Here is a 19,782-nt window from a genome sequence, read left to right as displayed (position 1 = left end):
GTGCCCGTTGAGATGACTTGAGGGCTGAGGAATACATTTCTACGGCCAGTCAGCGAGCAGAGCGTGAACTAAACCAATCAATGGATGAGTCGAGTTGAGTGACGGGCGCTTCAAACTAATCGACGGGAATGGGGATTGAATGACAGCGGCCGGTATCCAATCTTCGGGGGGAACCGGGGAGTGACAGTGATCCCGAGCCAATCAAGCAGCAGAGGTTGGAGAAGTGGCAAGAGCAGGCAGCAGGGGGCGGGAATAGGTGGATCCCTTCAGGCCGCGGCTTTGTGGTGAGTGGGGATGGGGGGACTAGGGGGCAAAGAACCCCATGAGCCGGGATTAGCCGCCTTCGCCTCTCCCCGCACCGGGACCCCCCAGCCCCGCTCCCCTCACGCAGGACCAGAACCGGCCCCCTCCCCCCCGCACCGGGACCCCCCAGCCCCGCTCCCCTCACGCAGGACCAGAACCGGCCCCCTCCCCCCGCACCGGGACCCCCCCGGCCCTGCTCCCCTCACGCAGGTCCAGAACCGGCCCCCTCCCCCCGCACCGGGACCCCCCCAACCCCGCTCCTCTCACGCAGGACCAGAACAGGCCCCCTCCCCCCGAACCGGGACCTGCCAGCCCAGCTACCCCGAACTGAGACAGGAGCCCTAGCCCCCTAAACCAGGATTCCCCTGAGCTTGGCTCCTCCCACCCTTGATACCCCCCAATCAGCCCCCTGCTTGTCTCCCCCCACCAGCAGCCCTGGCGTGACCTCCCTCCCCTGGGATCCCTAAGTACCCCTCACCTGTTTGGCCTGTAATGTGGGGGGCAACCACCTCCTCCCTGCCCAGGCTTCCCTGTCCCCATTCAGGCCCCATCCCTAGAGATGGGACCCCTGTGCCAGCAGTCTCCCCTCCCAGGTTCACCCCCTTGCAGGCTCCTCTCCTTTCTCTGGGTCACATAGGGGAAGGTGATACAGGGCCATGTTAACATATGCCTCCCGTGCTAGAATGGGGGATGCCTGCCCGAGGCAACAGCCAATGCTGGGGAATAATGGGGGGCACCAGCTTTCAGCCCTAACCTGGGGGGGGTCTTCATAGGGGGATGATGGGAGCAGGAGCTTCTGGCTACAGTGGCCCACAGAAAGAGGAGATTCTGGATAGGGCACTTTGCAGTGGCGGGGGGGGGGGGGTAGAGAGGCTCAACATGAGGTGTGAGGACCCACGCTGGGGAAGGCTGAAGTGGGAAGGGATGGGGGTGGACTGGGGGCAGATAATGAAAGATGCAGGGCAAGTGGGGCCCCAGTCAAGCCCAAGAGAGATCAGAGCTCAGGCTGAGGCAGCAAGGGGACAAATAATGGGTCCCAGTCCCTCATGCTTCATTAAGGGGCAGTCTGGTGGGGAGGGGATGTTTCCTCAGCCCCTCCATCTCCAAGGTAACTCTGATTCTCTCTCTCCCCCCAACTCCCAGGGGCTCAAGGCTATGCCAACTGCTGCTCCATCCTCCTAACTACCCTTCAGCATGGAGTTCCCTGACCACAGTAAGCACTTGTTGCAGAGCTTGCGAGAGCAGCGACACCAGGGCTTCCTTTGCGACTGCACCATCATGGTGGGCAACACCCAGTTCCTAGCACACAGGGCTGTGCTGGCCTCCTGCAGCACCTTCTTCCACATGTTCTATAAGGAGCGGCTGGACAAGCGGGACCTGGTCTGTATCAACAACGAGATTGTTACAGCACCGGCCTTTGGGCTGCTGCTGGAGTTCATGTACCAGGGCATGCTGGCCTTCAACGACACTCCAGTGGAGGATGTGCTGGCTGCTGCAAGCTACCTGCACATGAATGACATTGTCAAGGTCTGCAAGAAGAAGCTGCAGGCACGGGCACTGGCAGAGGCTGACAGCACTAAGAAGGAGGAGGACTCTCCAGCCAGCTCTGAGTTCCTGCCCAGCACCTCCAAGTGCCAGTTGCAAAGCCCTGAGGTCCTGCCACCACCTGTGCATCTGTGTGAAGCAGGAAAGAACAAGAAGGAGGAGTGGAAGAATAACCTCTTGGAGAAAGCAGGCCCCCAGCAGCCTCTAGCACCAACTGGGGACATGGCAGATACTACACAGCCGGGCATGGACGGCGACTCCCCCCGTGGCCCCGTCTTGGGTAGGCCTCTCCCCCCAGCCACTGCAGATGTTTCTCTGTCTAGCCCCAGCAGCTCCACTGAAACCATCTCCCACAGCTATTTTCCTCCGGGCAACGTGGCAGAGGCACCATCCGGCCTGGAAACCATCCCTGAGAACTTAGCCGTGGAGCCCCGGGTGGGCAGCTTAGATGGCTTCTACTCCAAGGAGCTAGACAGGGGCCCCATCAAAGTGAAGGTGGAAGCCATTGTGATCTCTGATGAGGAGCCAGACACAGTGGAGCAGCTGGAGAGGCGGAGCATGGAAATGAGGATGGAGAGCATCTTCCAGAGGCCCACAGTGGAGGTGGGGCCTACTGGGGGCTGCAACCGCCACCCCGATGGCTTTGAGGAGCCCAGTGGCATTGAGGAGGTGTCATCAGAGGGTGGCTTTCTTCCACAGGAGCATCTCCCCTACCACATGATCCCGGTGCCGGGTGGACAGGGCTACTCCAACATGGTGACACCACCGCTGCATGAGCAGATGTACCTGCCAGAGTACGAGGCACACCCCAACTTTGGTATCTTCACTGAGGACGTCCCCACCTGCAAGACATGTGGCAAGACCTTCTCCTGCTCCTACACGCTGCGGCGCCATGCCACTGTGCACACACGCGAGCGCCCCTATGAATGTCGCTACTGCATGCGCAGCTACACCCAGTCTGGGGACCTGTACAGGCACATCCGCAAGGCCCACAATGAAGACCTGGCAGCCAAGCGCTGTAAACAGGACGTGGAGAACCCCTCGTAGTGAACCCACATCTTCCCCACCCAGGGATATAGGACAAGCCGGACGCTCCTCAACAGTAGAGGGGAAGCCTTTGGATTCTCTCCTGTAGAGATGGGTTGGGGGTGTGGTGAAGCCCCCCCCCGGGATGCTAGCAGGGAACTTTGAACTCTAATCAGGAGCCACAGCAACCATAGGCACAGAGCAAAGGGGCCTCACTCCAAACCAGCAGCTGCTCTGGTTCGTGCCCTTGATCAGTCGTCTTCCTGCCCAAGCCACATGTACCACCTCCCTGCCTGCCAGAAGGAGTTGCTGTCATTTCTTATACAGGGTAGACCTGTGCTGGGCACACTACACTGGCGTTTCCCCGTTGGACTGCTGCCAGCTTTGTAAATAGTTTGGAGACAGCTGCATTGATCAGGATAATTTAAACTCTAACCAGGGAATACTTTCACATATATTTATGCTCAGAGTGGGTCACAGCAGCTGGGAGTTCAGGCCCAGGACAACATCTGACTATCAGGGGTTATTACCCTGGGCAGGAGCTCTGCACAGAGCGGGGTTTAGAGTGATTGCTTCAGAGTAAGTTTGAGCAGACATACAACCTTCACTTCCCCCACCCTCCACTCCCAGTGCTGCCCCTTCTCTTGGTTGTTTTTAATCTTGGCAGGGCTACTTATGCCAGACACCCTCTCCTTGAAGGTTACTCTCATTCATTTTAATCCCCCTTAGACAGAGGCTCCCTGTTTTTAGGGTTTTATTTTTAAGCAAATCATGGCTCTCTTTTCAAGAGGATATAAAGTGAGTTTTAGAAAATGGTTTCCCACCACTGGGGGTGGCCCTTCCAGCCCCCTGGAATGAGCTCCCAGGGAATGGGGGGAGTAGCCCAACATCCCAGAGGATAAGTTCCCAGCAGCTATGGGCTTTAGGGCCAACTAGCCCTTCTGCAAACCACCCAGGAAGGGACAAAAAGGTGAAAGGTAGGGTTATTTGCATGGGATGGTTTATACCAGTCTTGTCTGTGCTGCTTACTGTGGAGCCTTTGGGTAAAAGGGCAGATTGGTAGGAAACACCTAAAGCAAAAACCCTCCTAGGGGTCCAGGCCAAGAGTTTCTGACTCCCATTGTTTTTAGTGTCATGGCAGTTGGGAGCCCAAATGCTGCTCCAGACCACCCCATGGCTCTAGCCAGCTGCTCTTTAAGCTCAAGTTGCCTCTGTCAATCACTACATCTTTGTCCCCACACACTACCCCAGCAGTGAATGCAGCAGGGTTCCTGCTCACTCCGGGGGGAGGGACAGACTCCACAAGCTGCTGTGCTGTTAAACTGTCCTCATATCAGCCCCTCTCCTTCACTTACCAAACCCAATAGCCCAGAGCAGCCACCTTTTATCCGACTCATCATCATTTGATTGTCTAAATATAAAGCCCAGAGCGAAAGTGCTTCTAGGACTCATTTCTGTTCAAAGCCGGGAGTTGGGGTCGCTGCTAAGGACAAAAGTTCAATAGTAAAACTAGCACCAAGTGCTTCCACTGTCTGTGCTGTGGTCTCTTCTCTCCAGCACGTTTTGAGGGGTCAGCTCTGCTGCAGCTCTAGCCTCAGGCCACCAAATAAGTCCATTTATCCACAGGACAGGCTGCAGCAGTGCAACTTGCATGACTCACTCCTACCGTGGAGGAGGGAGTTCAGTCTTTATGGCTCCTACCATTATTACACAGGCAGTTGGCCTGAGGCAACCCCCTTGGTGGGGTGATATGGTCATTTAGCCACTGTCAGTCTGGAGTGGGGTGAGAGCAGGGCCTTAGAGGTGAACAGCACCAAGTCCCACTCACAAGGGCTGAGTGAGGTGAGATCCCTCAGTTTACTCAACCCTGCTAAGAATGGCATGAGCAGGAGAAGAATGAGGTGGGGCTGGGTGTGTATGGGTCAGTTGGGCATAGGGAGGAGACAAATCCAAGCTTCTGGCCAACTCCAGAAGGGAAACCCCCAAAGCCCCCTTCTGATGGGATTTCCAGCTTCAAACTGCTGTGCACCTACCTGCCTTAGCCAGGCTCCAGAAGAAGCACAGGAAGATCACCCTGTGCCATGGAAAGGGGGCCTCCAAGGTGCTTTGTGCTAGGGGCAGAACTCCCACCCAGATGGGAATTAATTGATAGGAAAGTGACAATTAGGAAGAAAGTTTTCGACTGCTCTCAACTCCGTAAGGAGGAAAAATTCTCTCACACACAGTTCCAAGTGCCTCTTCAGATTGGTCTGGTGCAGGAGTCCCTGGGCTCAAAAGACTGGGACTCCAGAGGGGGGTACAGGATTGCAAGGCTTATGCCTGCAGAGCAGGAACTGCCTATTTAGTGGATGCTCTAACCACCTCAGACATGTTCCCAGAACATGAGAACAGATGCTTCCCCTCCCTCCAATAAATCAGTCTTCCCAGCAGCAATGGAAGGAGATGCCCTAGTACGTTCACACATGTTGTAGGGAACAGGAAAGATACTAGCTGCTATCTCAGCCCCCTCCTGCTCTACACCATTAGAAGCCTTGGGTGCTTAGGTAACACAGGCCTTTCTAACCCCGCTTTCCTTTGGCCGCTTCTGAATCAGGGACAGCCGCCAGAAGAAGAAAGCAGCCTATGATCTGTCTGAAATGAAGACAGGCTTCCAGCAGGGCCTCCAGGAGCTTTTACTAACCCAGCAGCACTGGAGAGGAAAGCTAAACAACCCTCAGACTGGGGCCTGCTAAGCAGTTGTGGGTCCAGGACACTGTCACCACAGCACAGAACCCCCCCACCCAGGATAGTGGATTATTTGTACAAATAATAACAGGCCCAAGGGACCACGTACTCTAAATATAGCTGTAACTGGAGCACTCCCCTGAGGCCTCTCTCTACTGATTGGTAGCATCATGAGCTGCTTGCACCTGGCAGGGGGTTCTCAGTGCCCGCCCAGTGCAGCCATTAGTCTTATCAACTGCAGTCCCATTTCACACAGACAAGCATTTACAGAAACATTATTTAACAGGGTTAACTGGTGGCTACAGGGTGTGCTTCTAAAGGGAAGACACATGCAGTCTAAAGGCCAGACTGTGCTTATTCCATGTGCAGGGTTACCTTCCCTCCTGCACAACTCAACCTCCCTTACAAGGGAACCAGTCTACCCCACAGCTAGGGCTGCCCTTGAGGAGGAGGTTCACCCCTGCTCTGGGAGGACAAGGGTCTCCAGTGGTCAGCATTGGGTCTAGGAAAATTGCTGGAAGATTACTTCTTCCAAAAGTTAGCCACCACCATGTGAGCTCTTTCCCCAAGGTCAGAGGGAACAGGATGGCCTTTACCAGCCCCAGGTGGTGCAGCAGGAGCTTGGAGCCAGCACCAAGTAGTGTCCTCCAACACCACCCTTAAGCAGTGGGGTCCTATTGGTCTCACAGTAGGGTGAATCACACTGGCACAAGTGCAAGAGGCTGGCAGGTGTGACTATCCCCACAACACAGAAAGGGCCATCCCACAGGCACCGCAGGGTAAAGGCATCTGTTCTAGGCTAAAGGCGTGCTCACTCTGAAGTCAGATCTTTCCCTTTGGAGCAAGTCTATTCAGGCACCCACTTGGGGAAGGGAGGAAATGGGCAGGTTCCTTGGTGTCTCAGCACACCAGGGTAGATGCCCCACTGACCAGGCAGGAATGTCATTCCTACTCTGACTGGAGGGGGTGGGATGACACCATTTACTAAGCAGCAACATTAGAATGGGCAACGATGGCTCCTTTCAGAGAAGCAGGAGTCCGAGGCAACCGGCAGCCCTAGCCAAACATCTCCTGGGAGGCGTAGGTCATGTAGAGGAACCCATCTTCATCTTGGTTCAGTGTATATACTTCAGCCATGGTGAGCGACATGCTGACCAGGCTCCGGCTACCATCCACCAGCAAGTAGAACGACTGGGTGGAGCTGAGGGACATCCTGTTCCTGGGGAAGCAAGAAGGCAAGAGAGCTGAGTCCCATCTGAGGGTAAGAAGGAAAAGCACTGACTGGTCTCCTCTGAGAGCACCCATTGCCTGCCTAGCCCAGGGGGAACTGCACTACCTGGGCATTGATCGCACTTGCTCACAGCCACCCCTGCATCTAACCCACAACAGCAGCTAATGGAGACCTGGGGTCCCTTACCCAGGGCACCCTGGAACAAGGGGCTGTTCAGAGAGCTGCAGTCTCTGCATTAGCCTTTGGTAGCACCTCTCCCAAAGCTGTATGGCACCCTGAAACACAGCCAGGGGCATCCTAAGAGGGCTAATAACTGCCCAGGTCACAGCACCCCCCTTTGTTGTCTCAGACAAGAGAGGTTTCAGAGTAACAGCCGTGTTAGTCTGTATTCGCAAAAAGAAAAGGAGTACTTGTGGCACCTTAGAGACTAACCAATTTATTTGAGCATAAGCTTTCATGAGCTACAGCTCACTTCATCAGATGCATGCCGTGGAAACTGCAGCAGACTTTATATATATGTAATATATATGTGTATATATAAAGTCTGCTGCAGTTTCCACGGCATGCATCTGATGATGTGAGCTGTAGCTCATGAAAGCTCATGCTCAAATAAATTGGTTAGTCTCTAAGGTGCCACAAGTACTCCTTTTCTTTCAGACAAGAGAGGGCAACAGGACCCAGCAGTACCTGGGACACAGACACCAGGGGTACAATACCAAGACAGACCCCCGCTTCCAATCACACACCTCCTGTTCTCTTACCGGATAATGGTCACAAACTGCCCCATGGTCAGCTCCTGGGGGACCAGGAACTTGGTCCTATCCAAAGCTGGCAGCACCTTCTCCTTGGGGTACCGCTCCAGGATCACCTGGAAAACAGACACGTGGGAAAGGGAAGAAGGCAGCACCCCTCCCAGAGATGAAGCTGCTGAGATAGGCATAGCCCCTTCCCTGCCCCTGCGGAGGTGGGGAGAAGAGGTGATGGCCCATTCCCCACGGAGCGGCTGGTGTCCTGGGCCCCGGGGTACACGCTGAGCGCCCCCCCACGTCCCACCTCCTCCCGCCAAGCGGCCGCCCCGCCCACTCACCGGGAGTTTGCTGGGGAATTTAGAGCGGACCGCGGACACTTCACGTTTCCTGGTAGCTGGAATGAGAAGCGGATCCGGGGAGGAAGGTCACAGCCAGAGGGGCCGAGCCAGGGCTTCCCCAGCAGAGCCCCCCGGAACCCGAGGGAAATGGGGGGAGACCCCGCGCGGGCCGCGCCCACAGAGCTCTGGATACTCAGAGGAAGCATCCGGGCCTCCCCACGGAGGGGCAGCCAGCCCGGAGCAGTGCTCTCCGCACCCCAGCTGCAGGGGGAGCTCCAGCCCCCTTGTTCAGCCCCTGGTCGGGGGGCTCTCCGCTTAGAGCCCACAGAAGAGGAAGAGGGCAGGGCACCCCGAAGTCCGCCCAGGGGCTTCCCTGCAGGGGACGCCCTGCCCTCGAGTTCACCGGGCTCCGTCTGCACGGACCCGCCCAGGGCTCCCCTCTCACCGAAGCATTTCCGCTGCTTGAAGGGAGCGCGGGACTCCCGGTTGCCGGTAACTGGCAGCATCCTGCAGGGCACTGAGCGGGGCTCGCCTGCCCCCGGAGCCCTTTAAATAGCGCCGCTTGCCAGCTGCAGCGGGATCCCGCGGCAACTCTGCCCCGCCCTGGGGCCAGGGCCCTCCTGCTGCTGCTGGGGAGCGCTCGGGCCCTGACGGGACTGGGGGCGCCCGGCTTCGGGTGGGGAGCAAGACACTGAGGCGGGGGAAGGGTTTTTCTTCTCTATGGGCTGATTTTGCTTCTGCTGGGACTAAGAGAAAGGAGGGTCTGTTAATTGTACCTCCCCCATAATGGGGATGGAAGCGGTTGTTAATTGCCCCTGTTCTCTGTGATGGGGAGACAGAGGCCGACGGGCCTTGTTAATTGCCCCTGCCCCCCATGGATTGGGGATAGAGAGGAGTCTGTTAATTGCCCCCGCTCTCTATGGTAGAGGAATGGAAGAGGGGTCTGTTAAATGCCCCCTGTGCTGGGGGGTAGAGGGGCCCCTGGGTGGGGGATAGAGAGGGGGGTCTATTAGTTGCCCCTGCCCCCTGTGGTGCCCCCACCCCCGACACCCAGTGCACGTCCAGCGGGCAGAGGGGAATTAGGCCTCATGGTTATTGAATCCCTTCGCCTGGCTCCGTTCAGAGCCGCCAAGCAGGAGCCCGCATGACATGGCTGATGGCTGGGCCACGGGGTGGAATAGGGGGAGCGAGAATGTACAAACAAGCCCAGGCATCGACCCCTCCAAGGTGAGGGTCAGGCCCGCGGGTGGTATGGGAGGTGTCCCTGGTCCAGGGCATGAGGCAGTGACCTGCCCCCCGGGGAGCTGCGGCTATATTTGGGGGAGAATCCGCTCCTCACTGGGGGAAGGATTTGGGGACATTGGCCCCTCTTGAGATTTGGGTGGCATTTCACCCCTCCCATGGAGTAATGGGGGCCTGTCCCCCCAGGCTGTATTCTGGGGGGTGCAGTGGGATTATTTTACCCCTCGGGGTGTGTCTGGGGGTATTTGCCCCATAGTGCATTTTCGGGTGGGTCCAATGGGTTTTTACCCCCCTGGTGCACGGGGTGGGGGGACGAGGGGATATTTACCGTCTACTGCCCCTGATCTTAACTTCGCTCTACGAAATGTTTTGCCCAGGTCGGACCCAATCAGGAGCCCGGGGCCTTTGGCCCCGCCCCCACGTGACTCTTTCAAAACCAGCCCCTTTGTTTGAGCTGCTGTGTGTGCTGAAAGTCCCTGGCAAGAGACAACTGGAGCCGGTGGCGGCTTCTGGGGGCTGCCTCTGTGGGTCCAGCTTCCCCCATAGTGCGTGCAACTTATCCTCCTCTTAGCCTGCTCCCGCTGCATGCGATTTACCAGCACCCCTGCTGCCGGTGGATGTAATTTACTCTCCCACCCATCCTGCCCCCGTGCATGCAATTTACCCCCCTCTCGGCATCCTGGTCCTTGCTTGGGGTGCACACTTCCCTCTGCAGCTGCTGTACCCGGTGAGTCCTGGCTGCATGCACTTCCTTCCTCGCCCAGTCGATCCTGCCTCTGGTGCATACACTGCCCCCAGTTCTATCGTTCTGCCCCCGGCGTATGTACCTCCCCAGGAGCTGCGTCCCCATCCCCCACCCCCCTGAGCGGTGCCGCTTGCCCCAGCGATCCTCATGGCCCGCAGAGCTGTGCCCCCCTCCCTCTGGTCCGGGAGCGACCGAGTGCGGTTCGGGGAGCGGCTACAGGCCAGCCTGGCCGGGATCCTGGAGCTCGAGCTGCTGAGAGAGACGCAGAAGGGAACCGTGGAGAGCGCCCTGGGCGTCCGGGAGCCGGCGGGGGCTATCCCAGGGGGGCAGCGACAGGTGAGAGCGGGGTGGGGGGAATGCATGGGCCAGGGGAGGGATGGTTGCCTTTAGTGTGATGGGTGGGGTGGTGCTGGTGGCCTGTGATATGCAGGAGATTACATGATCTGGCCTTAAACTCTGTTGGGCTGGTTATGTGGGGTGGGGGGGGGGAGTACAGGGGGCCAAGGGAGGGGAGCATGGGGGCTGGGGTAGGGGAACTTGAGCTAGGTGCATGGGATGGGGGCAGAGGGAGGGTGTGGGATACTGAGCTATGGAAAGCTGGGGGGATGGGGATGGCTCTGGGTTAGGAGTGGAGTTTGGGGGAGGAACATGGGAGCTGGAGTAGGAGTGGAGGCAGGGAAGCTATGGTTGGTGTAACTATGGTGTGATTGGCGGTGTGATGGTGCAGGACTGGAGGTATGATATGGGGGTTGGGGCATGAGTGGGAGGGGGCAAAGGGGTATGCTGGAAGGGAAGGGGCAATGGCTGCTGTGACCATGGGGAGGTTGGTTGCAGGGTTAAGGTCCAGGGAAGCCCTGGGGGGCCAGGATACAAGTCAGGGAGCTGGAGGGCTCCAGGGCTTTGAGCAGGGTGGCTTCCCCAGGACTCTGCCCTGGAGTAGTGTGTGCTCCAGTTAGAGAAAAAAATTCCTTTTGCAGCAAAGAAGCCAGGAAAGCTCCCCAAATGCAATGTGTTTCAGTCTGTGGAATAGTCCTGGGGGCTGCCAGCCTGAACCCAAGGTGCGCCTCTCCAGCCCTACGCCCTGCCTCTGCGAGTGGCTCAGATGGCTTAAGGGAGGCACAAGAAACTCCAGTGTGGAGGACTGTCCTGCCCTTGAGGAAACCCTTGCTCCCTTAGGGGCTGGGTTGTGCCCTGAGGCTGAGGAGTCTGCATCCCTTATAGCCTCTTCTCCTGTCTGACACACCTGGGCATGTTCCCTTTATCCACAGATGTGTCCAGCCCTTTTGTGAATCCTGCTAGGCTCTTGTCCCCAGTTATGTCTTGTGGCAGTGCGTTCCACAGGCTAATTCAGTGCTTGTTTCCTTTCTTTGGTGTTCAATGTATTGCCTCTTTAATTTCACTCAATGTCTCTTTGTTCCTGCATCAACTGTGGGGGTGAATGGAGTCCCCAGTCTGCCGTCTCTATGCCAGTTACTATTTTGTGTAACTCTGTGATGTCTCTTATCTGAACTAAACAGCCCCAGTCTCTTCCAACTTGCCTTAGACTGAAGTCTCTACCTGTCTTCTAATTCTGATTTGTGTTTGCCCCCCTCCCAATTCCACTTCCTCCTTTTTGTGCATAAAGTTTGTGTAGCAGCTATCTGGCATGTGGAGGAGTTGGTAAGTTCATATCCTGATGCTGGACAGCCTGTTTTGTGAGTTGTTTCTTATAAATTCTCCTTAGCCACTGCTTGAATGCAGCCACGTCTGGTGTCAGCACATTGCAATGCTGCTCAGCAGCTTAGGAGAGGAAGGGAAAGAGAATCCATTATCCCTCTTAGACTGTCTCATCATATAGGATGTATGCAGTGTTGTAGTCATATTGGTCCTAGGATATTTGAGAGACAAGGTGGGGGAGGTAATATCTGTTATTGGACCAACTTCTCTTGGTGAGAGAGACAAGCTTTTGAGCTTACACAGAGCTCTTCTTCAGGTCTGGGAAACATACTCAGAGTGTCACTGCTAAGTACAAGGTGGAGCAGATTGTTTAGCATAAGTAGTTACATATTTCAAGGCATCATTCAAGTTGAAGTGGCCTGTTAACGACTTATGCTAAACAATCTATTCAGTCTTGTATTTAGCCTGAGGCCATGTCTACACTACAGAATTATAGAGCTACCACAAGTAATTACTTCGCTTGTGTGTGTCTACACTTTGCGCCTTGTGTCTGTGGTGAATGTTCTCCCCAGGAGCGCTTGTATCGATTATACTGTCAGCATCGGGCAGCTGAGCAGCACAGTGTCTACGCTGACACTGCGTCGACCGACTACATCAACCGTAACTCCATGCCACTTGTAGAGGTGGAGTTATTAATTTGGCGTAGCGGGGCAGTTACATTGGCGGGAGTTGAATTTAAGTATAGACACTTCCATAGTTAGGCTGACATAAGCTGCCTTGCCTCAACCTAGCTCTGTAATACAGACCAGACCTGGGTACGTTTCCCAGACCCAAGGGATAGCTCAGTGTAGCTTGAAAGCGTGTCTCTCTCCTCAGTAGAAGTTGGTCCAATAGAAGATATTACCTCACCCATCTTGTCTCTTATCAGATAGGAGGCAGCATTCTGTGCCTCCCTCATCTGCCCTGTGCCACAGGATGTAACTAAGGGGTGGTGTGTGCTCTGCCATCCTGGGGCTGCGCTGTTTGCATTTCTCAGCCTGCTTTGTTTGGAATGGATGTACCCTCCTTTGTACAGTCAAAGCCCCAGGACGGGGGAGCTTGTGGGGCTTCAGGGGAATTCTTGGCATCTCTTCTGACTCTGCTTGTCCTGAGGCTGGGAGCTGAGCTGCAGGGAGCGGGATTCAGACCTAGGCTGCTGACCTGGCCTTGGCAGGTTGGCCTCTGTGGATTTGGCTTGCAGGGAGGTGGGCGTTGGCTGGTCAGGCTCTGTGTGTATTAGAGGAAACAAACCACCTGTTGTTTACAGTGCTCACTTGCTTCCTGTCTGGCTGTCCTCCCAGCCCAGCTCTGCGCTGGCGTGGACAGTGCCAGTTTCTCCATCCCCTTCCTGGTGTCGTTCAAGAGCAAATAGCAGAACCGGAGTCTTCTCCTAACAAGAAACGGGGGAAACGCTGACTAGCCAGCTCCAGTGTAAACTAACCCTGGGACAGGCAGCAGGCTGCTCGCTCCATCCCTGCACTGCACATCTGGCATGCAGGGGGAGGGGAAATCAGGGGAGCTGCCCCAGGGCAGCCCGGCTGGTGCATGCCTGCTCATGCACAGTAATGCACACAGCTGTGCTTGTGCTGGGGGAAAGAGGGTGTCTGAACAGTTGGGAGCCTGCGACCTGCCCCCTCCCAGGGATAGCAGTGAGGCCAGATCTGGCTTTCAGGACCAGCCTGGCTTAAGGCCAGCAGAGGCTTTGAATAACCAAATGGGTTGGGTGGAGGCATTGAGTCAGGGGCAGGTGGCAGAAATATCAGTGTGGTCTGGCTGTTCTCCAAGGTGAATGGTGCACGTGTGGACCCCCCATGCACACCCTGGACACCCCAGCAAGCCCCTGCCTGCGCTCCCCCCCGAACCTTGAAATCTTGTACATGCACCCGCCGCTCTGCCTGTGTGGAGCGTGTGTCTCTCTGCTTCAGTAGGTAAGATGGAGGCAGGGGGGCTCACACAAAGGCAACAGCTGCCTGGCCTAGGAGGGATGGAGCTGAGCTCAAAGGCAGAAAGGGGCCTCCGGGCTCATGTTTCACTCCTGCCGCCAGCTTGGCTCTGGGGCCCTCCCCCCTCTTCCTCACCCTAGCCTGGCTGTTAGTGGGGCTTGGGGGAAGTCCCAGTCCCCTTCCCATCCCCACCTCCGACTCTAGGCCTTGCAGGAGAAGCGAGGCATCTGGGACAGTAGGGATGATGCTACAGAGCATGCTTCCTAATGGAACAAGTCACCGTGGCTTGTGCTGGGGCCCGTAGGGCGAGGCCTGGGTGTGTCTCGGGCCCTGGGCTGGGGTGAGTTGGAGGGAGCAGCATCTGTTTTCCACTCTGATTTCCCCAGACCACCACCATATTACCTCACTGTTTTTTTACCCTCTTGAACCCAGAGTCAAATAAAACCTAAGCCAGCCCCGCCTCTTGGGGGGAAGCCACGGGGCCCCCCAGCTCCACGTCAGCCAGGATACAGATCTGCAAACATCTCTGGGGTAAGAATGACAGAGACAGCTCCCTCCCCGGCCCATGGAGGAAGGGGGATGGAGGAGAGGTTGAGGTAAAGTGCAGGGAGCTGGGGAAGATTGTGATCTTATCAGTACTTCTAATCACCAGCCTGGGGTCAAGGTGCATCATCCCTTGGCCTCCTGAACTCCTCACCTGGCTGTGGCTGCTGCTGCTTCCCAGTTCTTGGGGTGGGCAGGGAGGCCCCTGCCCGTCAAGTCCCGTACAGCTGGGAGAGAGCAATGATATGTGGGGAAGGGGCTGGGCTAAGACACTCTGTGCTGGGGGGGGTGCAGCGGCCAAGCTGTACACCACCCTCACACCTGGGGGGAGATTGGGAGCAGCTTGCCCTCCCTTAGCCTCCCATCCACTGGAGGTGCCTCCAAGCTGTTTCCCAGCTAGAGCTATGTGAAGCTGCTGCGGGGGGGAACATCTGGATAGGTGGAGGAAGTCTTGCCTAGTGGGTTGAGCGCACAGCTGTGTGCAGGACTCCTGGGTTCCCTTCTCAGCACTGCTGCTTGATCTGTGCCACCCGGAGCAGGTTCTGTCTCTTGTCTGTCGCTGTAAGAGGAGCTGATGCTGCCCGACACCCCTGGGAGCTTTGGGGGCTAATGGGTAGGGTGCTCTGAGCCTGGGAAGTGCCAACAGTATCTTTGCAGAGCTCACTCAGCAGTGGACATATCCCTTCTCCCTTGGATGGCTGCTCTTTGGTGCAGGGCCGGGTTTTTGGCTCATTGGGGCACTGGAGCCTAGACATGCCACACAAGCTGCAGCTTAGAATTGGTTTAAAACCTGAGCGGGCTAAACCGGCCCCGCAGGTGTGTGCAGAGGCAGGAAGCTGGTTCTGTCCCTTCAGCCTCCAGCAATGACACCGCGCTGAGCCAGGTTTGAATCAGTGGGAGGCTACGCCTGCAGCAGCGATCGGTACCGCATCGCCTGAGTTCAACCTGTGCAACTCCATGTGGACCAGAGCTTACTGGAGTGCAGTGCCAGCACAAAGGGGGAAAGGGGCCTGCTCTCCAGAGGGGAGGGAGGGTCCTCAGCAGTGATGGGAGGTCCTAATCTTGGAAGGTATCCGGGAGACATTGTGGTGCCCAGAACAGTGATTGGAGGGAGCCCCTTCAATGAGGGAGGATTCTCTGCGTGATCTTGCTCAGGTAGCGGGTTCTATTCAGTGCCCAGCGGGCCGGGAGGCGGGAGTCTGGGGCAGAGTTGGGGGCCTGTGCAGTGTCCTTGCCATGGAGGAGGCCCAGTCGTAGTTGGGGGTGTGCTCTGCCCAGCTCCTTGTAGAGACCCAGGGCTGGGTCTGGCCCTGGATGCCAGGGCCCCAGGTGGCTGGTGGGTTTGGTGGCTGCTAGCATCTCTGACTAACCCTGTTCGTGCTTCTGCCACAGCAGGGATGGGGCAGCCTGGGGGCTAAGGAACCGCTGCCCACAGCTAAGCTGGACCGGAGCAAGTCTGAGGACCTGCTGGGCATCCCTGACAAGCCATGTGTCTCCTACTGCTCCTCCGAGAGCATCAACATGGGACGCCAGGCCGGGAATAGGGACAGCAGAACGCCGGCAACAAGCCTGGCATTGAGAACCGCTGGATCCAGCGAGCAACTGCTGCTCCCCAAGAGGCCCAGGGCACAGGCAGAGCCTAACTTCACTGCACCAGAGACCTCAGAGGCCGACTCCAGGCCCAGCTCGGGTATGTTCAGCCGGGATTTGGGCCCTGGCAACCAGGAGCAATAAGGCACCAAGGCCTGCTCGTCCTGGGTGGTGCGTGATGCAGGCAGAGGCTCCGAGCTGGGCCATGTAGCCTGTCGGGATCATCCTCCACAACCCAGAGTCCCTGGGACTTGTTAGTTGGGGACTCAGGGGGAGGAGAGACCCATCCCGTTAGGGGTTGAGGGAGTTGGGGGAGAGATAAGGACGACCGGACCCCTGCAGTGAACCTTTCCTCTTGCCCCAGGGTTCTACGAGACCAGCGAGATGGGCTCCCTGTCCGACTCCTCCACATCCATGCACAGCGAGTGCCCAGGGGGCTCACATTGCAGCGTTGGTTCCCTCTCCTACCTCCCAGGCCTACGGGACAGTGGCTGTTCACGGCCGCACTCCACTGACGAGACCACCGTCCGGCTTCTCGACCTCCGGCTGCAGCGGGTAATGGTACCCAATGCTCCCAGAAGCCCCCATGCCGCTGCCAGGAGACCAGTCTCAACAGGTAAGCAGGAAACGGCCAGCTCAGGATGTGGAGCCCTGCTGTCAGCCAGTAGGATCCGGGGAGCAACAGGGTTGGGGCATGACCCTGAACCTGGCAGGGGGGACCTGACTCATTCCAACTTACCCATTTCCACAGGGGCTCTGGACACCCTGCCAGGTGCCATTGATGCCCCCAGACCCACGGCAGAGTCAGTGCAGGACTGTCCCACACTGTCTGTTCTCTGATTTCTGCATCCCAGGCAGAGGTGGAGCCAGCCTGCTCCCCACTGCCTCACAGATACTCCAGGAGCATTGCTCTGAGTTGTCACAGATCTCAAGACCAGGAAAGTCCATTCTGATGGGCCAGGCTGGACAACCTGACCCAGGGACTCCTGTATGTAGCTTGCCATTCATGGCTGAGCTAGAGCATGCATTCAAGGCCTGGTTTGCACTAGAATCCCACCCCCTAACCAGTGTAGTTCGCCCCAGTGTGGCTGCAGTTATACCAGCATAAAGGTGCCATACCCCAGGAGAGTTTATTCCACTTCCTATACAGGAACAGCTAGACCAGGTCCATGTAACCACATCCCCACTGGGGAAGGGAGGCTCTATGTTTTCACTACACCAGGGTGGCTACAGTGAACAAGGCCTTAGAATCCTGGGCTCGATTTACAGACCCCCAACCCCGTGCCCTACTCTCCCTTGTGATGGGGAATCAGCCATCTCCCTGAGTCTGTTAAATGGCTAATCACTCTCCCTTTTAACAATGTGCTTTCCATCTGATCTGAGGACAGGTCTGTGCTGGGAGCACGTTGCTGGTGTAGCTATCCCCATAGGCTATCCTTGTGTACTACACCAGCAAAACACTCTGAGCATGGCTGCAGCTTAGACTGGCAAAACGGCTCCTGTGCCAGCATAGTTTATTCCAGCCCCACCGAGCATATGCAGCTCTACTGGCAAAAGGCCTTTTTGGGTGTCAAAACTGCAGCTATGTTTGAGCTTTTGCTGGCACAGCTATGTTGAGTGGGGGATTTTTTTTTTCCACCCTTCTCCCTGACAGAGCTGTGCTGGCAAAAGCCCTAGTGTAGACACAGTTATACCAGCTAAAAAGGCCTCTTTCTGGGGGAGCTGATTTTGCTGGGGAAACTGGTTTAAGCTGCACCGCCACTAAGAGGGATTGCTGGGGTAGCTATGCCTGTATATCTGTACCAGCTGACCCCTCCTAGTGGGGACAAGGCCCTGGTCTCAGAGGCAGGTTTCCAGCCCTTGATTTGTTCTCCTAGCTCTCCTCTGAACCCGCGTTGTTGCCAGGATCCCTGCCAGTGCCCGTGGGCACCTAGCCCCTAGGTCACCACTTAGCCAAGATACTGGGTCCAGTTTGGTACAGCCAAGCCCTATGTCATGCAGGGAATACTGGCCCAAGCACCTGGTTTCTCCTGCCAGGCCAGAGCCTGTCTCTGATCCAGGATGCCTGCTCTCTACTCTCTCCACAGGGGATCTGGAGTTCTTGCTGAGCCTGGGTGAGCTTTCGCCAGCGTTCCCTCAGAGCTTGCAGCTCCTGCGGTACAAGTGTGACCTGGTGTCCCGCAGCACCAGCGAGATCTACCACTACCCCAGCCCACTGCATGCCGTGGCCTTGCAAAGTCCACTCTTTACCAGCGGCCTGTCCCGGGGCCCATCCCAGGAGGATCTCAGCGAGCGGGCAGCCATCCCCACTGTGCAGGAGGGTTCTCCCCAGAGTGGGCCAGCCCCCTCAGAGGAGCAGCGCCGAGCCCAGCTGGACCGTTACATCGCCAAGCTGGTGTTGAGGTACAGGTGTCGGTCGGCAGCTAGTCGCACGGAGCCTAGCTACCTGGCAGGGCACCAGAAGAGCCAATCCATGTCATCGGTCTGCGGCTCCCCACTGGCAGCTGGGCCGCTCCCTGGCTGGAAAATCCGCAGGCGCATTTCTACCTGCTCCCACCTCCGCTCTCCAGAGGGGCCTGACAGCTCCCAGGCACTGGACGGCCCAGGGGGCCGAGGCTCCACCGCCTCCTCTGTGGGATCCAGCGAACGCTCAATGGGGTTGCTCCTGGAGCAGCTCTCGCTGTGCCAGGAGCAGCCAGAGGGAGCCGGCTGGGCTGAGGCCTCGTCCTGTCATCCCCATGTGGTCAGGGTCAAGGCCTCCTCCAGGAAGACCCTTGGCACTGAGCGGGAGCGGCTCTACAAGGGCAAGCATGCCTCGCGGGAGTTGGTGAAGGCAGGCGAGGGTGGGGAGCGCAGCTGGCTCAGCCCGCGGGAGCTGCTTCGCAGGATTAGTCTCCGGCGCAGGCCAGCTCTCCGGGCAGAAGTGGGGAGCCGCTGCAGCTCAGAGGTGAACGTCCGCACGCCGAGGCCTGTGTATCGCTGCAGCTCCCAGCACTGCCTGGAGCTCCCAGGCAGACACAAGTGGGCATCCGTCCTGGAGATCTCCAGCCAGGCTCTGGGGAGGCCGAAAGCTGAGCCCTTCCCCCCACCAAGCCGCCAGCTGGCCTTCTCCACAGACTCCTGCTTCCCTGATGGCAGCCAGCTGGAGCTGCAGCCACAGCGAGCTGAGGGCAGCAGCACCTCCAGCCTCAGTGAGGTGGATGCTGTCAGCCTGAATGGGGATTGGCGACTGTGGCAGCTGGGGCCACCCGGGGCCCACCCGCTTCATGCCTCCGCCACACTGGATTCCAGCAACCTGGCCATGGCCAGCTACAAACTACACAGGACCCGCTCCTTCAAGGAGCTGAAGAGGATGGTGACCCGTTCCCTCAGGCCTCTGGCTCCCAAGGCCAGCGGAGCCTCCAAGTGACTTCCTCTAGCTGCAGGCTGCTCCCGAAAGCCATGTGGCAAAGCCACCACCTAGCCCCATCCTTTCGGGGGGATGGGACCCCATTTACTGGGACTCTAAGCTCTGCCTGCCTCCTCCCTATGGAGTCTTCACCGTCCCCTATTCATGTCTCTTCTCTGTGGTAGACAAGTGACTGGAATTGGCAGGGCCTGGTGCTTCACCCACCCCGATCGCTGACAACTTGGGGAGGGGGATTTAGAATCAGCCCCCTGCCCCAACGCTGGCAGAACTGCACTGACAAGGCTGGCACAGGGGCACCCTCTCCCTAGAGCACGGGCAAGCCAGAGCAGCCCTCTCCCTGAGAGGCAGGGAGCTTGAAATGGCCCTCCAACTTCTAAGAGCGGGAGGGGGCAGGAGCCACACTATCTAGGGACTGTGTCTGGGCTTGAAATCAAATGTTCAACAGGTACCACGGGCCCCCTGCATCTCCCATAACCTAGGTATGTCTGGGTGCTGCTGTCTGACTAGCTGCGGCGGGTAGGCGCTCTGTGTGGGCAGAGCTGCCTGGCTCTGGCTGCACCAAGGAGCCTCATTGCTGGTGTCAATTCTAAGTGGAAAAAATAAAAATTGAATGTTAAGGATTTGGAGGGTGTTTTAGACCTGGGCGGTCTGCTGGCTTGGGAAGGGCAGCACCCCACTCCAGTGTTTAAATGCTGGCCA

The 19,782-nt window shown here is 57.4% G+C and overlaps 3 protein-coding genes across 7 annotated transcripts; 2 read left to right on the top strand and 1 right to left on the bottom strand.

Annotated features, from left to right (window-relative positions):
* The first annotated feature begins 244 nt into the window (after positions 1–244).
* Positions 245–4,407, top strand: ZBTB3 (zinc finger and BTB domain containing 3). The gene is made up of 2 exons (XM_084634466.1): positions 245–284; positions 1,447–4,407. Exon 2 carries the CDS (start codon positions 1,498–1,500, stop codon positions 2,893–2,895), a length of 1,398 nt encoding a protein of 465 aa, XP_084490592.1. The 5' UTR covers positions 245–284; positions 1,447–1,497; the 3' UTR covers positions 2,896–4,407.
* A 1,454-nt stretch (positions 4,408–5,861) lies between these two features.
* On the bottom strand, positions 5,862–9,943 carry LOC311523919 (microtubule-associated protein 1 light chain 3 gamma-like; the record flags this gene model as incomplete). 2 transcript variants are annotated; one of them, XM_084634467.1, is made up of 4 exons in its annotated part: positions 5,862–6,817; positions 7,591–7,697; positions 7,917–7,972; positions 9,487–9,943. In XM_084634467.1, 4 exons carry the CDS (start codon positions 9,941–9,943, stop codon positions 6,655–6,657), a joined length of 783 nt encoding a protein of 260 aa, XP_084490593.1. In that variant the 3' UTR covers positions 5,862–6,654. The 2 variants fall into 2 exon arrangements, with proteins under 2 accessions (XP_084490593.1, XP_084490594.1); XM_084634468.1 differs by lacking the exon at positions 9,487–9,943 and adding an exon at positions 8,362–9,465.
* Positions 9,944–10,045: 102 nt separating this feature from the next.
* On the top strand, positions 10,046–19,703 carry LOC311523917 (uncharacterized protein). 4 transcript variants are annotated; one of them, XM_084634463.1, is made up of 4 exons: positions 10,046–10,239; positions 15,480–15,774; positions 16,039–16,290; positions 17,762–19,703. In XM_084634463.1, exons 1-4 carry the CDS (start codon positions 10,051–10,053, stop codon positions 19,081–19,083), a joined length of 2,058 nt encoding a protein of 685 aa, XP_084490589.1. In that variant the 5' UTR covers positions 10,046–10,050; the 3' UTR covers positions 19,084–19,703. The 4 variants fall into 4 exon arrangements, with proteins under 4 accessions (XP_084490589.1, XP_084490588.1, XP_084490590.1 ...); XM_084634462.1 differs by having other exon boundaries at positions 15,477–15,774; XM_084634464.1 differs by lacking the exon at positions 10,046–10,239 and adding an exon at positions 10,747–12,772 and having other exon boundaries at positions 15,477–15,774.
* The last annotated feature ends 79 nt before the right edge of the window (positions 19,704–19,782 follow it).

This window comes from Lepidochelys olivacea (assembly GCF_965140295.1).
Source record: "Lepidochelys olivacea isolate rLepOli2 genome assembly, chromosome: 7".
Lineage (NCBI taxonomy): Eukaryota > Metazoa > Chordata > Testudines > Cheloniidae > Lepidochelys > Lepidochelys olivacea.
This window is presented reverse-complemented; position numbering and strand designations above follow the sequence as displayed.

What these genes read in the sequence shown, in the direction of transcription:
- ZBTB3 (XM_084634466.1), top strand. Translation starts at nt 1,498, where the DNA reads ATGGAGTTCCCTGACCACAGTAAGCACTTGTTGCAGAGCTTGCGAGAG.
- LOC311523917 (XM_084634462.1), top strand. Translation starts at nt 10,051, where the DNA reads ATGGCCCGCAGAGCTGTGCCCCCCTCCCTCTGGTCCGGGAGCGACCGA. An exon ending in TCCCAGGGGGGCAGCGACAG is followed by an intron (nt 10,240 to 15,476) that starts GTGAGAGCGGGG and finishes CTTCTGCCACAG; the next exon opens with CAGGGATGGGGCAGCCTGGG. An exon ending in CAGGAGACCAGTCTCAACAG is followed by an intron (nt 16,291 to 17,761) that starts GTAAGCAGGAAA and finishes CTCTCTCCACAG; the next exon opens with GGGATCTGGAGTTCTTGCTG.